At 43.1% G+C, this 17,748-nt stretch overlaps 2 protein-coding genes across 2 annotated transcripts in view; one reads left to right on the forward strand and one right to left on the reverse strand.

Moving 5' to 3' along the window:
* LOC127600853 (F-actin-uncapping protein LRRC16A-like) overlaps window positions 1-17,748 on the reverse strand; it is a 692,893-nt gene that overhangs the window by 635,700 nt on the left and 39,445 nt on the right. The window lies entirely within an intron of this gene.
* Window positions 5,329-17,748, forward strand: part of LOC127600889 (uncharacterized) — a 302,914-nt gene continuing 290,494 nt past the window's right edge. The window contains exon 1 of the mRNA XM_052065776.1: window positions 5,329-6,385. Coding sequence (XP_051921736.1) covers window positions 5,576-6,385 — 810 coding nt within the window. The 5' untranslated portion in view covers window positions 5,329-5,575. The remainder of the gene's footprint in view (window positions 6,386-17,748) is intronic.

A 17,748-nucleotide genomic window follows, 5' to 3' on the forward strand; every position in this document is an offset into this window, starting at 1 on the left:
GTGAACAAGCACTGGCCCTTTGGATTTTTGTGAGTTCAGAATTTTGTTGATTATGTGGATGTAACTGAGTTTTTTGTATGTACAAAAGGTATGTGCCAGTACGAGTCAAAACAACAAACTCTTATCAGTATTGCATTCCTGGAATAAGAACTAGGGCGGCCCGGTAGTCCAGTGGTTAGCACGTCGGCTTCACAGAGCAGAGGTACCGGGTTCGATTCCAGCTCCGGCCTCCCTGTGTGGAGTTTGCATGTTCTCCCCGGGCCTGCGTGGGTTTTCTCCGGGTGCTCCGGTTTCCTCCCACATTCCAAAAACATGCGTGGCAGGCTGATTGAACACTCTAAATTGTCCCTAGGTGTGAGTGTGAGCGTGGATGGTTGTTCGTCTCTGTGTGCCCTGCGATCGGCTGGCAACCGGTTCAGGGTGTCCCCCGCCTACTGCCCGGAGACAGCTGGGATAGGCTCCAGCAGCCCCCGTGACCCTAGTGAGGATCAAGCGGTTCGGAAGATGAAGATGAATGAATAAGAACTAGACTAATTAATCAATCTCGGGGACTCACCGACGTCACAATTAAACATCAGTTACACTTCTTACTTTCTACCATCAATAAAAGACATTATATTCATGTCACTCACCACTGGAATAAAGCAGTCGGTTTCCCACTCGCTCCAAAAGTGTCATGAAATTCATTTGAGTTTCACCAGGTTTGTTTATCTCTGCTTGTGTATTCCCAGTGGGTTGCTCACTAGATGACGCGCATATTTCCTGGACTCAAAAGATAACGATTCCTTGCGGACAGAGCATGCGCACAAAACAAACCAATATTCCTTTCAATTGAGGTATCCCCATATGCAATTATGTCAGGGGTATGGAACTCTGGTTCCTTGAGAGCCCTATCCTGCCTGTTTTAAATCCCTCCCTATTCCGACACACCTGATTCCAATGGTCAGCTCATCAGCAAACGCTGCAGAAGCCTGAAATGATTATGAGCAATTTAACCAGGTGTGCGGAGTTGAGAGGGATCTAAAACGGGCAGGATATGGCTCTCGAGGAACCCGAGTTCCCTACTCCTGGTTTATATGAACAGATATTCAGATTAGAAAAGGTGTGACCCAAGGGTCATATTCGGGTTTTTGTGGGTGATTAAATGGCCTTGCGCGGCCAGAATATTGCTAATATTTGGCTGTTGAAAGGGTTATTGACTACATGTACAGGCAGTCACAATGCTCTTTTCGCACGTTAACATGCAAATATTTTTACAACAAAAATTACTGTATTTTCCGCACTAAAAGGTGCACCTAAAAGCTTTCCTTTTTCTTAAAAGCTCACAGCGCCTTAAAATCCGATGCGCCTTGTGTATGGTTATTACGGTAATATGTCAACCCCAAAATGGCTCCTTGCTAGAGATATGCTTACAACGCAGAGTTCAAACTTAAGGCAATCGGGTTACGCAGTTGAACATGGAAATAGAGCAGCGGCAAGAGAGTTCAATGTTAATGAGTCAATGTTATAACTTTCTGTTGGTTAAGTGAACTGTGTCGCTGCTCTATTAAATAAGTTTTACTGACATTTGATCGCTCTGTAGCAACGCCACTCAACAGTTAAGCTACCTTAGCTGTTGTCGTTTGTTCAAAGCTTCTTTGATCTGTGACGTGGGTTGCGTCGGTGCTGATTGGTTGAACCACGTGCGTACGTGCTGGTGCTCACACACGTACAGCAGAGAGCAGTGGACATTGGACTGCTGAGGCACGCTTCATTCGAGTGGCGTTGCTACAACGTATTTCCTTGAGCGTAGCTCTATCTAGTGGATGCATTGTAGATTGTGTCTTATAGTGCGGTACGTGCAATATATATATTAAAAAAAAAGAGAAAATAGGCCATTCATTGAAGGTGCGCATCATAATCCAGTGCGCCTTTTAGTGTGCAAAATACGGCCGTGAGCTATGGTAATTTTTGACTGTGAATGATATTTGCGAGATCAACTTATTCTTACAGTACTTTGTAGTTATTAAAATGCAGATATGTCATGGAAATATACTGTGTCTACAGCTACCAGAATTAGTATACTTCGAGTTAACCAGTTGTCTAGGTTTAGTATTTGAGGTAGGAATAAATGTATATGGGTATAGGTGATAGGTGAGATAAATTGTGATGGATAAAGAGAGAAACAAATGGAGGCAGGCAGGGGGAGAGTAACAGATCATTGGACCCAAAAAGTGAGACAGAGCGCCAAGTAAAAGCTGAAAAAGGGCTCAAGAGACTGGAAGAAACCACAACAGAAGCCCACAGCTTATTAAGTCCTCATTTCTTTATAGTGGCGGGGTGGTGGTTTTGGGGCCACAACTTCCCACAGCACAACTCCTTTCTTATGATCTCAGACCTACACTTAGACACAAATAACTGTGTGATGATATTCGTGTGTACACCTCATGTCTGTGAGCTAAAGACTTTGTGCATGTGAACTCGCATTGTGAGGTCGAAAGGGTTAAGGTTCCAAGTGGCCTCAGGTCCAGTTGTGAAGGGGCTCAGGAATGCATTATGTGCATGGCGCCAGCCTTTTTTCTGTCATTCACCTCGTCACACTTCTCCACCCGGTTTGAATCTAACCTCCGTTGCTCTGGCCACGTGACATCTTTCTATTCATACCAATTAAAAATGTCGGCGTTTGCTGCCCACTTGCATATCACATTGCACTGCAGTGTCTCTTGGATCTGTCAGAGCGGCCCCATTTGCTGTAGTTGAGTTTCTGATGGTTGCCAAACCACCATATGGATCATTCATGGACAATCTCAGTGTGGTGAATGTGAAACGTTGGCTTTTATTCTGGTTTACATGGGAGTGGCTCAGCTCTTTTGCACCAAATGCTGAAAGACAAATCTCGCTTGCTTCAAAATGTGACTTCATATCACTTTTGTATTAAAACTACCACTCATAGCTTTGTGTCTCATCGGTTTTAGGAGCTTTCATCATAACATTTGAATTTTCTTAAATTCCTGTCCTCAGTCAAGGGTATATTTATATATATACTAGCTGGTTCGCCGCCCTTCGGGCGGCTCATCAGCTAGTTCCTGCGGAAGGCTGGTAAGGTGGGCCTTCGGCCCACAAAAGTGTTGTTGCTTGGTTCAACTTTTTGTTCATCTTCATTGCTTATCGCGAAAATAAAGATATGTTTGGCTCTACTAAATAACTAACAATTTCATTGTAATGCTTGTGGGTAGACAACATTTTTTCGCTAAGATGCCCGCGCGATCGTAGTGAGCCACTGCCTGAGCGGCGCAGTGGCGGCGCGCAGCGGCGCGGTGAAGTAGGTACGTTTTGAAAAGGGACAGACGGAAGGACAGACCGCGTGCGGGACGACGCGCAATATATATATAAATATATATATAAATATATATATATAAAGCGGAGATGGGCGAGATGCGATAACATGGCTCTGTTGGAATGCTACTACTCACGCAACGCTAGTCAGAGGGGTTACATGCAGAGAATGTGGGCTGAATGGTTACTTCGAAACCCACAGTCACGGTTGACCACGAAACAACTAGTAACTCAGTGTTCCAATATCCACAAACGGCAACTGCTGTCACAACTTGAGATTGATGAGGTACAACGCAGGTTCCATGGTGAAGGGCCCCAGGCTGCCAGATCAGAGGAGGAGGTCATACCAGCAATTGGGAGGCAAGCCCCAATGAATGCAGATGATGAGATTGGGAGGCCAGCCCCAATGAGTGAAATGCTGAGCGAGGCAGCAACTGACCTGAAAGCTGAGATCATGTCAAGAATAAAAGTTGGGCAACCTCAAAACCGATTACAACGGCTATGTGAAGTACCACCTTAAAGTCTAATGGAAAGTGTGAATGCAGCACTGAGGGCGATCCCTACCGTAACTATCACGGAAACCAATGAGCTGATAAACGCTTCAGCATCAGTGATCCTTGAGATGCTTGGCTATAAGAGCACCCATGGAAGGCATGATACGTTACCCACCATGGAAAAGACGGTTGTAGGCTAAAATCAAGGCGGCCCGGAAAGATGTGAGTCAATTGACGGAGGCCCAGAGAGGTGTGATGAAAAGACCGATACCTGAGAGGTACATCCAGATGACCATACCTGAAGCACTCGAAACTGCCAAACAAAGGCTCCAAGCCTTGTCCAGCCACCTAAAGCGGTACACGAAAGAGAATGAGGCCAAACGAATAAACAGGCTGTTCGTAACACAACCTGTGAAAGTGTACGCTCAGTGGCAGGGTCCTAACAACAGAGCTGACTCACCAAGACTGGAAACTGAAAGGTACTGGAAAGGCATATGGGAGAAGGAGGTTGCACATAACAGCAGTGCACAATGGCTGGTGACCCTGAGAGAGGAGCACAGCAACCTCCCTGAACAGAACCCAGTTACCATAACAGTGGCAGACATACAGGAAAGAGTCTCAGATATGAAGAACTGGACAGCACCAGGCCCGGACATGGTCCACACCTACTGGCTAAAGAAACTCACAGCACTCCATGAGCGCCTAGCAGCACAAATGAACCAGCTGCTGAGGGATGGGACTCACCCAGGATGGCTAACCGAAGGGCGAACGATCCTGATCATGAAGGATCCCTCAAAGGGTGCGGTCCCATCCAACTATCGGCCAATAACCTGTCTCTCCACAACATGGAAGCTCATGTCAGGCATCATTGCGGCTAAGATAAGTGGACACATGGATCAATACATGAGCGAAGCACAGAAGGGCATTGGTAGAGATACCAGAGGAGCCAAACATCAGCTCCCGGTTGACAGAACAGTCGCACAAGACTGCAGGTCCCGACGTACCAACCTGTGCACAGCTTGGATTGATTACAAGAAAGCCTATGACTCGATGCCACATACATGTATCACTGAATGCTTGGAGTTGTTTAAGGTGAATAGGACCCTAAGAGCCTTCGTTGCGAACTCGATGAGGATATGGAAAACCATACCTGAAGCCAATGGCAAGCCACTTACCCAAGTGTCCATCAAATGTGGCAGATACCAAGGTGATGCACTCTCCCCACTGCTGTTCTGCATAGGACTGAACCCCCTAAGCCAAGTAATCACCAAGACAGGCTATGGATACCGCCTCAGAAATGGAGCTATAATCAGTCACCTCCTCTACATGGATGACATAAAGCTGTATGCTAAGAGCGAAAGGGACATAGATTCCCTGATCCACACAACCAGGATCTACAGCAGTGACATCGGGATGTCATTCGGGCTTGAGAAATGTAGTGGGATGGTGACTAAGAGAGGAAAGGTGTAGTCCGCACTGAAGGGGTCTCACTCCCTGAAGGAACAATAGCAGGCATTGAGGACAGCTACAAGTACCTTGGTATACAACAAGCCAATGGCAACCTCGAACTGGCAACAAGGAAAGCGGCTACGGCCAAATACCTCCAGCGAGTGAGGCAAGTCCTAAAAAGCCAGCTCAATGGCAAGAATAAGATCCGGGCAATAAACAGCTATGCCCTGCCAGTGATCAGATACCCTGCAGGAATAATAAGGTAGCCAAACGAAGAGATTCAGACCACGGACGTTAAGACCCGAAAGCTCCTAACCATGCATGGAGGGTTCCATCCCGAATCCAGCACCCTGAGACTGTACGCAAGCCGAAAGGAAGGAGGCCGGGGACTAGTGAGTGTGAGAGCCACTGTCCAGGAAGAAACACCCAAGCTCCATAAATACATCAAGGAGAAGGCTCCAACGGATGACGTACTCAGAGAATGTCTCAGACAATGGGGAACAGAAGATGAGGCGCTGGAAGAGGGACCATCATGGGAGGACAAGCCCCTACACGGGATGTACCACCGGACCATAACTGAAGTGGCTGATCTCAAGAAGTCCTATCAGTGGCTAGAGAGGGCTGGCCTGAAGGACAGCACAGAGGCACTCATCCTGGCTGCTCAGGAGCAGGCCTTGAGCACCAGAGCCATCGAGGCCCAGATATACCACACCAGACAAGACCCAAGGTGTAGGTTGTGCAAAGAGGCACCTGAGACGATCCAACACATAACTGCAGGGTGTAAGATGCTGGCAGGGAAAGCCTACATGGAACGCCATAACCAGGTGGCTGTTATAGTCTACCGAAACATCTGTGCGGAGTATGGACTGGAAACCCCAAGGTCAAAATGGGAAACACCTCCGAAGGTGGTGGAGAATGACAGAGCGAAGATCCTGTGGGACTTCCAGATCCAGACTGACAAGATGGTAATGGCGAACCAACCAGATATCGTGATCATAGATAAAGGGCAGAGGAAAGCCGTTGTAGTGGATGTAGCGGTCCCAAGTGTTGGAAACATCAGAAAGAAGGAACACGAGAAACTCGAGAAATACCAAGGGCTCAGAGAGGAGCTGGAGAGAGCATGGAAGGTAAAGATGACAGTCGTGCCTGTGGTGGTCGGAGCACTCGGGGCAGTGACCCCCAAACTAGATGAGTGGTTGCAACAGATCCCGGGAACAACATCGGACATCTCAGTCCATAAATGTGCAGTGCTGGGAACAGCAAGCATACTGCGCAGAACCCTCAAGCTTCCTGGCCTCTGGTAGAGGACCCGAGCTGAATGAGGGACGGACACCACCCGATGGGGGGTGAGACGAGGATTTATATATATATATATATATATATATATATATATATATATATATATATATATCCAACACAAGGCGTTGATACTCGCGGCTGAATCATGAATTTAACAATACAGCAGTGAGTGATTTGGTGAATGGATCTTTGGATTCATTACAATCTGAAGCACAGCAACTCAACTCAACTCAACTCAACTCTCTCAACTCAGCTGTATTTATAGAGCACTTTCAAACAGCCATCGCTGCATACAAAGTGCTGAAAGAGCTCCGATCGCTAATCTGGTTTGGCCACAATTGTTTCGGTCAAGTCAATAGCATTCTTTCGAAATGGGATGATTGTACATTGATCACCAATTCAGAATTGTCAAGACAAGTGTATGTAAGTATTTATTATTTTTGCATGCCAATTGGATGATAGTTCTTAATGCAGCAGGATGTGTCGAGGATTTTTCTTCTGTCAGTTTTGCCTCAAGTAATCAGCAGACAGAGTGAGTGTGTCTCCTGAGAAGCTGTGCAAGCAAGTTTAGCAAACAAAGCTTTACATTTGCTTTCAAGGTATTGTGGTTGAGAATTAAAAAAAAAAACATTTGTGGTTATTCTCTAATTTCTTTGAATGCTCTCCTAGATTTACATTCTTCACAATGGATCAGTAAATTTTAATGTTGGGTTATTGATTCTTTGTATTAATGACTGGAATCTAATGGCCATGAAATCCTGGTGGGTGAATGTGTCATTGTTTTGGTGTGCAGATCTATGCACAGAATTGTCATGTTGCTGCAAAAGCATCTCATCTAAATCTTGTGGATGAAGCAGATTGCGTTCACCTGTAAATCTAACAGGTTCAAAGATGAAGGGTGGCTGGAGCTGTCATGTGCCAACCAAATGCTTCCAATCACACAACAGAAATAGTGCCTTTTTTTCTTTTCCCTTAGGAAGCATTGAAAAATGATTGTTTTTGTAATTCTGCCATTATCATGTCTCCACAGAAACGCACTGCCACTTTGGAGGATGTTTGTTCGGACAACAGTTATGGGTCAGCCCTTCCATTACCTCACAGAGACTGCGGAGACAAACTGCAGCATTTGTGACGGATTCCTTACTATATACGTTGTACGATAGCGGCATTGTTGCAATGAAAAACAATTTTATTGTGCTGCACCTTGACCTTATTATCACAAAAATCTCAAGGTAAATCTTAACCTTCCTACCGTGCGATGCATATCTTTCACACATTGTTGCCGGCTAGTAAAAAGTAACATCACAAAAAGTGTGGCGAGACTTGCCTTGGGAAACACTTACCGTAATACTGTCTGGGGAACGCGCTTCCAAGCTATCCACTGTAAAGTGTCTGACCGTCTCGAAAAGCTCTATAGAGATCTGATGCATTATTATTAAAACATTACATGTTTGTTTTCACCACTTGCGGGCCATCATGATTCTTGGTGACAGACTAAACTGTGAGCAAGTTAAATGTGTGTCTGAACACAAGAAATACCGATATATCAAATTACTGTGGTTTCCAGCAAATCAGGGGACTTTATAATGCATGAGTACAGAGAAAAAAAAAAGTGCTTATGAAGGGAGTTTTAAACATCTGTAAAGTCTTTCTGCGTAAATATCCCTTGCTACATTGTGGACACCTGCGACCTGCACAGTATACTTTACGTGCAAAATATATAGCTTTTCTTTACCATTGAGTGGTTGCGGTTTATATTCAGGTTTGTGCAATACTGCGGTAAATTCAAAACTTAAATACAATGCCACAAAAGTGGTGACAGGAATGTGGTTACATTTAATATGTATTCACTGCATTACTTACTGCATGCTTACTGATGTTGAATTTTTTCCTTAATTTATTTATTTATGTTATATTCTTCTCATTGTTATTTTCATTTGACTTGATATATTCTTTTATGCTGGCACTAGTGAATTTCCCTGGTTTGGGATTAGAATAAAGTCTTTAAACTATCCTACCATATCCTGTCTTGTGTTTCAAACCATCTTGAAACAGTGGGGGGGGGGTGTTCTAAACCATATAGGACTTTTAAGTATGCAGAAGTTATGATATGCTTATTTTCTGCAAGGCTTCATTTAAAGAGGATATGATTTGTGACTTAGCATTTGATAGTTCAAATAGACCAGAAGAGTTTTTACTGTCGATTGTCAAATTTATAACCGAGATACTGTCGGCAAGCCTGCTCAGGCCACCTGACTAGATCATTAATTTCCTCTCGACATATGGAATTGTTAGAATTTTGCATCTTTTCCTAAATCAGGGTGACTTTCAATCTGTTGATGTTGGAATTTCGTTCTACACAACAAATCACACCTTATATTTCAGGGTGTCTACATTCTCAGCCAGAAAATGATTGCCTTGAATTCATTTGTTAAACTCCTTTAGAGGTATCAGGGCAGAGGTTATAACTGACCTACCATAAGAGCGAATGCAAAGTGGTCATCCAGTGATGCTGACCGTCAAAGTAATAAAACATTGTCAGATACCATAAATCAACAACAACAACAATGCCCGGTAATTGCAATACTAATGAAATATATTTTTCATATTCTTATTCCTTCTTTATATTATCAACAGTTTATTATCATTATTATTATTATTCATTATAGTAGGAGTATTTTCTTAGACTTGAACAAAAATTCAATAATCATAGGGACAAGCACCAAATAGTAATCGTCCATCACACAATGCGAAAAGAACCACACAAAATTATCTACAGCACATAAAGGCATGGCCTGATAATTGCCGTTTGTAAGGACAATTAATATTACAAAGTGCAATCCTACCTACAGTAGGGGATTGGTGTGTCGTGGTGCATCCTGCTGTCCTTGGTGCGAATGGTGCGGGTTCGATTTACAGCCAGCGCTCCAATGACTGTGCCTCCACGCCGCACGTTGCTGGCAGCTGTGATCATCACAAAGGTAAATTAAGCCTTGCATAAAGTGACCATTTTATCAGCAGATCACAACTTTTATTTTTTTCGGTTCAATTTATTCTTACTGTTCATTTGTTCTCCCTTTTAGAATTGTTTTCCTCCACAAAGGGTTCCACTGGGGTGGGACTGGTTTCAGCTGGGTGGATGGAAGTGATTGCAGAGCACATGGGAAGGTTGCCGGGGTCAGGGCGCCTGGTTTTGCAAAGAGCACCGCATGACTGTCTCTTCTCAGCTGAAATGCACAGATCATTTTAGGTGTCAGGATTATTAGGACGGGACAGTCACATTTCAGCCACGGTTGATAATTCTCGTGCTCCACTTCCAAGTGCACTTAAGCCATATCACTTTAAGGATCAGCTGGCCAGAAATACAGATAAGGGCATGGCCTCGCAACCGCCCCATCACACCGTAGATTGAAGAGAAACATCTGGCTGAGAGACACAGTTGCTGCAGCGCATTCCAGGTTTTGGTCGAAGGACTTTGAGCAAGGCATTTGTAGTGCACATTGTGCATTTAGTTGAGATGCGTGTATATTTGTTGAAAATTCCACAGCTCCTATTGGACTCATTGGAGCTCACTTGCTTGTTTAACAAGGTCTTCATTGTCTTTTAACATGTCTTGTCTAAATTATGATGTTTCCGGTATATGTGACTCGTTCAGGATTCATTGCGCTGATAATAATCCAAAGGTTGCCCAAGAGGCTTTTACTAGACTATCCATCTGCTTGAAAACTGTGACTGAATACAAATGAATCTATTGTGTGCCGCCACTTGACAAAAAAATTGAGTCAATTCAACGCAACATTTTTTTTCAATGTATTTGTGTCATATCCATGGTGAGTTTTTAGAATCTTACTCAATTTTTATGTGATTATTTTCCTGCATGTTTGTGTTGATTTCCTGTGCTGGTTGTATATGGCATGATTATGATTACAGGCCCATTTGTGCATGTGGTCGTTTCAGTTGTATTTGCATACCAAATGTGCGTTGATGTAGATATTAAACAGATGCCCTGCAGCAGTATCTTAAGTCTGCCCAACAGTGTTGAGCATGAACTGGTGTGACTGCATGTTCCTAATATGTAGGTCCAATGAGGTCCAATCCTCTGGAGGACTCTGCAGATATGGGGAACCTAAATTAGATTCTATTATCTGGGTATGCGTGTGTAACTATGAGAAAGGCGGCCATTATGACGCAAAGCCTTGAAGGCATGTTCGGTTGGCTCACTTTACAGGGTTCAACTTGTGCAGTGCCATGACTCCGTTTCTGAGTGTTTGGAAGTGAAGTAAAACAAAACAAAACATATTTCCAACATATTGCATTTCATGATGTGTGTGTGTGTGTGTGAGCACGCGTGTGTGTGTGTGTGTACCTACATTCATGTTGGGCGTCAACTGACAGGCGTGTTACCACTGACCTGGGACAGTAGACCATAACCTTTAATTTTAACGAGTGTTGGGTCTGAAAATGTCCACATTGTTGTGAGCAAAGCTGCTAATAAGCCACAAGCATCACTCCAAGAAATTGATGTCAGAATTATTGGCCCACCAGTAGTCGTTTGCTCAGGTGTTGGAAAATATGAGAAACATCTACAACATTCATGAGAGGTCCGTAGTCATGACAGTGAAATATCAGCTGTCAGAGTTTGTGGAAAAGGAAGTAAAATGATGTTACCCTCAGATGTAAGAATATAGTGTTACCATTAAAATCTATGATTACATTTTTTTTAGGTAACTTTGACAACATTTAAGGTAATACCACTGTATTATGGCCACCAGATTTTTTCCATTTGTTAACAAAAATGATTTTATTTTGAAGCATTTATAATCCTTCAAATAACCATCACACACTTAACGCATCACAAATATAAATCTATATTTTTACAGGTGTCACTGAATGTAGTATGTGTACATTTAGTGCAATATTTGAGCATGTAATGAGCGTCATTCACAGTTTCGTTTTTCATTCACAACACCATTTTTAACCTGCATGCATCAGACTCATGTCATTGATGTTACACCTATATTATCAGTAAAAACTAAATCTATTTGTTCACAGTTGCCAACACTTGCTTTAATAAAATATTCTTACGGTAGTCGCCTCTTTGTGTTGTCTAAACTCATCTTTGCTTCTCTTCAAAGTGAATGTGGGGAGGTGTGGTTCTAGTCAGTGGAAAAGGCAACTCAACGTGCTTCACACAAAGACACCTACAAGCATTTACAAACACAAATAAATTATATTAAAAAGCAAAGCAGACGAAGAAAAAAAATAATACGATGTACTTTGACAACGTTTAAACACATTAAATGAAAACTTTAAAGAAATAAAAGTGGGTTTCTAAAATATCTAGCAGAAATAAAAATGATTTAACTTTGTTTGGAGGACCGTTATCATTGTTTTTAACCTGCATTAACCTGGCTGACTTCACGTCTGCTGTCAGTTTATTCCATTTGTGTGCAGCATAACAGCTAAATGCAGCTTCTCCCTGCTTCCTCTCAACTCTGGGCTCCATGAATTGACCCAAGTGTGCAGATGGCAATGCAGGGTTTATATTCAATCATCGTTTCTTGAATGTTAAAATGTCAAGAAAATAAACATATATGTACTAAAAGCAAAAATAACAAAATCAACCGTTTTGTTTTACGGCTTATCCTTACGAGGGTCGCGCGTGTGCTGGAGGCTATCCCAGCTGTCTTTGGGGAGGAGGTACAGTATATCCTAAACTGGTTGCCAGCCAATCACAGGTCACATAGACAAACAACCACTCACATAGAACCAATGGACAATCTCCCATGCATGTTTTAGCAATGTGCGAGGAAACTCGCACAGGCACGGGAAGAACATCCAAATTCCATCCATCCATCCATCTTCTACCGCTTATCCGGGGCCGGGTCGCGGGGGCAACAGCTTTAGCAGGGAAGCCCAGACTTCCCTCTCCCTAGCTACTTCTTCCAGCTCTCCCCGGGGGATCCCGAGGCGTTCCCAGGCCAGCTGGGTGACATAGTCTCTCCAGCGTGTCCTGGGTCTTCCTCGGGGTCTCCTCCCGGTGGGACATGCCCGGAACACCTCACCAGGGAGGCGTTCAGGAGGCATCCGAATCAGATGCCCAAGCCACCTCATCTGGCTCCTCTCGATGTGGAGGAGAAGCGGCTCGACTCGGAGCCCCTCCCGGATGACCGAGCTTCTCACCTTATCTCTAAGGGAGAGCCCGGACACCCTGCGGAGAAAACTCATTTCGGCCGCTTGTATCCGGGATCTCGTTCTTTCGGTCACGACCCATAGCTCGTGACCATAGATGAGGGTTGGAACGTAGATCGACCGGTAAATTGAGAGCTTCGCCCTTTGGCTCAGCTCCTAGGATCATTGGGACACACAAACCCCTCCACCACGGTAAGGTGACGGCTCACGGAGAGACATCCAAATTCCACACAGGAAGTCTGGAGCTCCAGTTTGAAACCATAACCTCTGAACTGTGAGGCAACCATATCACCTCAGTTAAACATGTTGAATCATTTTAGCGTGTGTAATATTTTGGTTAAGCCCTCAAGTCAGTCTGGGTCTTCATGACGGAGCCATTATATATTTATATTATAATAAACTTAAATTGTAGTGGTTCTGCTATCAGAAAAGTCAATTCACGTTGTAACTAATAACATGACCACTTGTTTGCTTTATTTTTTATATTTGGGTTCGGCTACCATTTCTGCATCAAGGACACAGATTCAGATTTCAGATTCAGAATCTGAATCTGTATTCTTGATACAGAAATGGTAGATCATGAGGATTCTGTTCTGCGTTTCAAATGATACAAATGTGGCTTTCTAAATAGACGCTGACGAAGGACCATTTGCTTAAACATGACATGTAATCCGTTCATTTTGTGATCTCTATCTTTACAGACGACCTACTGTCTGTAAGTCACAGTGACAATACTGCATGCAGCCAATCTGTCAAAGCCATTTGGAATATTGCCAGTTTACCCCCCGCACCCCCCAAAAAAAGAAAATTATATTGAAGCCAAGAGAGAGATGAATGGGAATGAGAATGTTTACCTTTGAAAAGCTTCATACTTTGACCAAATCATATGCTGTCACTGAAAGCTTTAAAGGCCTGCACTTTTCGTCAAAGCTCTTGATGGCTACCTTTCACAGTACTGACGAATACCCCCTCAAAAGTGTCCCTCCCTCATTACTCCCTTCTACTCCCATATCCTTTTCTTCTTCCCTCCAATGTTGACAAGCTCCTCTTCTCTGCCGCCCCCGCCAAAATCCTTCCATTCCACTTGTACTGAATCCCCCCATTGCTCCCCCCCACACACACACACACACACCACGTATTTGTGTCTTCAGTACTGTCAAGGTAGATGAAACAAGATAAATTCAAATTCAACACAGTCATAACCTGCAATGGTAAATATCCACCCCGACTCTTCCCACGTGGCAGTGGGCTGATGTTACTGGCCTTTTTTAACGGTATTTGAATATTTGTTTCGCTTTTGTTTCTTTTGATGAATTATTTACAGCAGAGTGAAATGACAGCGGAGACCACTAATGACTGATGTCGCGGGTTGTTAGGAGCATTTCTCTTCGTAATTATTCCCTTTCCCCTCCCTGATTTTCAATCAATTTTTTCTCCCCTTTCTCTCTTGTGTTCCCTCGCGACAACAGCCAAGAAGCAGATGAAAACATTTTAGCATTGCAGGTGGAACCTTTTACCGTTTGTGGGAAAGTAGCTTCCTTTGTTGTCATGATGATTGCAGGGCAGTAAAAAGAAGGGAAGAAGGGGAGGGAAAGACTACCGATCAAACAGAAGAATACTGGAAAGCCAAATACGATACCAAATATAGAAGTGAAAAAATATTGTTCCTTATTCAACTAATCAGCAGTTAATAGTGATATATGCATTTTAATGAACATTTAATTGCTATCATACTATATTATTATGCTTTCCAAAATGTTAAACCTGAACCGTGATGGTAGTTAACAAAAAAATACTGAATGTGTTGTCAGATGTGTAATCACGAGTGAGTAGAGTCTATATTGGTGCTTCGATTCTTAAGCCTTACAAATGATAGCGTGCCCACCATGGCTACACACATACGTACTGACTGAGACGCACTGTCCCTGCATTGCCCTATCCAGGAATAACAATGCATAATTCATGTTCTGAAGTCTCGTCTGCAGACAAAAGTCAGCGTTGCATCAATTATTTAATGAAAACAGCTCACATGATGAATCCTTGAACAAACAGAGCATCTAGCGAGAGCTGTACCAAATTCTCTTCCTATTTGTGTTTTGGCATGGATTTAAGTGGGCTCATTAGCAGAAATGAGGATGTAGGGAGACAAATGTCAAGGGAGGGAATGAGGAAAGATGTAGAAAACCAAGTGGAGGTGTGACGAAAAAATAAGACCAAGGGATTAGCGAATTATTTTTGTGTAGGTAGGAATTAATGAGAGGCCTACAGTGTAGGCACTGCCAGCTAAATAATTAAATGATCCACAATGCCAACTCAGTGGCATACTTAACATTTTGTATCACTACGCAAGTGTAAATAAATGTCAAAAAATATTTAACAAACGAGTTCAACCTGAACGGTGTGTGATTTTTATGTAGAGGAATATATTTTGACCGTTGAGATGACTACTACGCCAATGAACCGTCAACCACCCAGAATCATAATAGCACCAATTATCTGTTGGTCATCCTCCATGAACTGGGGAGCATCTTGCAGACGAACAAACAGACGGAACATAAATGCACCACTATGATTCTTCTTTTGTTAACAACTCTGCTTTGGTGGAGGTTTGCACTGTGCAGAATGATATTCTGCTCACTGTAGGATTCAGGTGTGGCGCTGGGTCATGAAACCTCAAAGCCAGTGTGGCGAAACACAACAAAAATTACAATTGTTCAGAAGGTCTCAGTCTGTCACTTTTTCTTAATGAAAACACACAAATACTCAAAGGAAAAAAAAAGTCTCACCTCCATGAACCTTTACGTGAGTTCATAGGGTCAGGTCTCAATTCGTGATACTATTTTGTCTTGGTATTTTGCTTGGTGATGTAAGATGACAGATTTGCTTGCAGCTGCTTAACCATAGTCATGACGCTCCTGGCATACAGTTTTCATGGTGGCGTTAATGCCAGAGGTGGTTTGGAACGCTGTATTTCTTGAGTCAGCAGAGAGCTGGCGACTTTTACACACCATGTGTTCTGCATTCAAGGACCCGGCAGGCTCTGTGACTATGTGGTCTACCGCTTTGTAGCTGAGTTACTGTTTTTCTTTTTTTTTTTTCCCCAAACACTTATCAAGAACACCGCTTACAGCTGACCATAGCAAATCATGCAGAATAAAACATATTGCGCCAACTTTCACCCATGGTTCACATATCACGTAATAGCTTGGTTCGACACGAATAGATTTGAATAAATGAGACACGTGCATTTGGTGATTTACAGGTCCCTCCCAAAACCACTGACCCTGTGTTTTCAGTAGGAGTATCCATTGCTGAAACGTCCAGTCAGTGTGTGAGAAGAACCTTTACAATGTGCACCGGTCCAGTGGTTTTTAAGAGAAATCATGGTAAAACTAGTTGTAGGAAGGGCAACACTTGATGAACGACTGAAAGAAGAACTAATCTGATCATAGTTTATTCCAAAATGCGGGGACTTTCCATTTTCTTTCAACCCTTTTCCGATCCATTAGTTATCCTAGATGTGAAGTTCTATTCAGACAAGATGTTCTTTTCCCTTTTACTTTTAATGGTGAATCGTCAAATAAAAAAAAAGGAAAAATTCATATCCAGTAATTCAAAGATTGAATAATTAATGTGTTCTGAAAAAAAGAATGAGATAATCATAGCCTGGTGGATGTTGGAGGAACATCAAACCGAGACTTTGAGTTTGGCAGACTGAGCCCAGAAGGGCAGGGCAGGCATTATGTATTTGGGATGACTGCCCTGTAAAATAATAACGAATAGTAAAGCGTTTGGGGGATTAAAAGATTTTCATTCAGCACTGTACCTGACACTTCATGGGTGTCTACCCATGGTTTTTACAGCAGGATCATGGTACAGCAGTCCAGCATTAACACTGCAAATTTTCTGGAAACACATTTTCTGGTCTAGTAACCGGTTAAAGATTCCAGTAAATTGCAGCAGAGAATGACACTGTTTGCTGCTTGTGTTTATTGGAAACCGATCATGGCACAGATAGTTAAAGTAAAGGACTTAATAATAGCTTGTCAAATCTTCATATTCACATCTCAAATCAATTACACTTCTCAACTGTAGGTGGCAAAACTGCGGATAATGTAAACTGCGAAGTGGGCACTTGGAGACCGCCTTCATACCCCGATCGTGCCCCCTTTACACATACACACACACACACACACACACACACACACACACACACACACACACACACACACACACACACACACACGCAACCCCTCCAAAGCACCCCCAAAGTTGGGGGTGCTTTGAAAAATAAATTGAAGTTGATATTATTAATAATAATAATAATAATAACAATGCATTCAATTAATTGAGTCCTGCAATGATTTAGTGGGTTTGATGCACCGTGACGTTGTGTGTAAAAGTCCATCTTCTGTCATGGGTGTCATGTTTTTTGGCAGCATCTCTGCATCAAAAAGGTCATTGGGACCAGGTCGCGTGCGAACAGGAGCTAACCTAGGAACTAAAACAAGAGTATGTGAGGAGACCCACCCCTGTGTTCACCTCTCGAGCCTTTAACTCTAAATAATGTTCCACCTACGAGTCTTATTTAACAATTCACTGTTTCCTCTATCACAGGTTGCTTTCTTTGCAATCCGCATTTGTGAAGACCACCTCACAGGGATTTTCCCCTTCACCAGACAACCACAAAGGAAGAAAAGAAACACTTTATCCACATGGACAACACAGCCCTAACGTGCATACACACTTGTGCACTTTTTGTACGATAAAATGCTGGAGCGCTGACCACCAGCACAGCATGAAACCGACGCACGCGCACATGCATATGCAGAAACTGGCGAACACACAGCATTGGCTTTATGAGGTGCTATACACGAGTGACTGCCAACACGTGGTCTCACTGTTCTCTAATCCACGGTGCGGCTGAATAGGCTGCTCCCTGCAATAGAGGGATTACACTCACGGATTAATGGGTGTTTTAATTTAAGTCATTGTAAAT

Source organism: Hippocampus zosterae, chromosome 5 (assembly GCF_025434085.1).
Source record: "Hippocampus zosterae strain Florida chromosome 5, ASM2543408v3, whole genome shotgun sequence".
Lineage (NCBI taxonomy): Eukaryota > Metazoa > Chordata > Actinopteri > Syngnathiformes > Syngnathidae > Hippocampus > Hippocampus zosterae.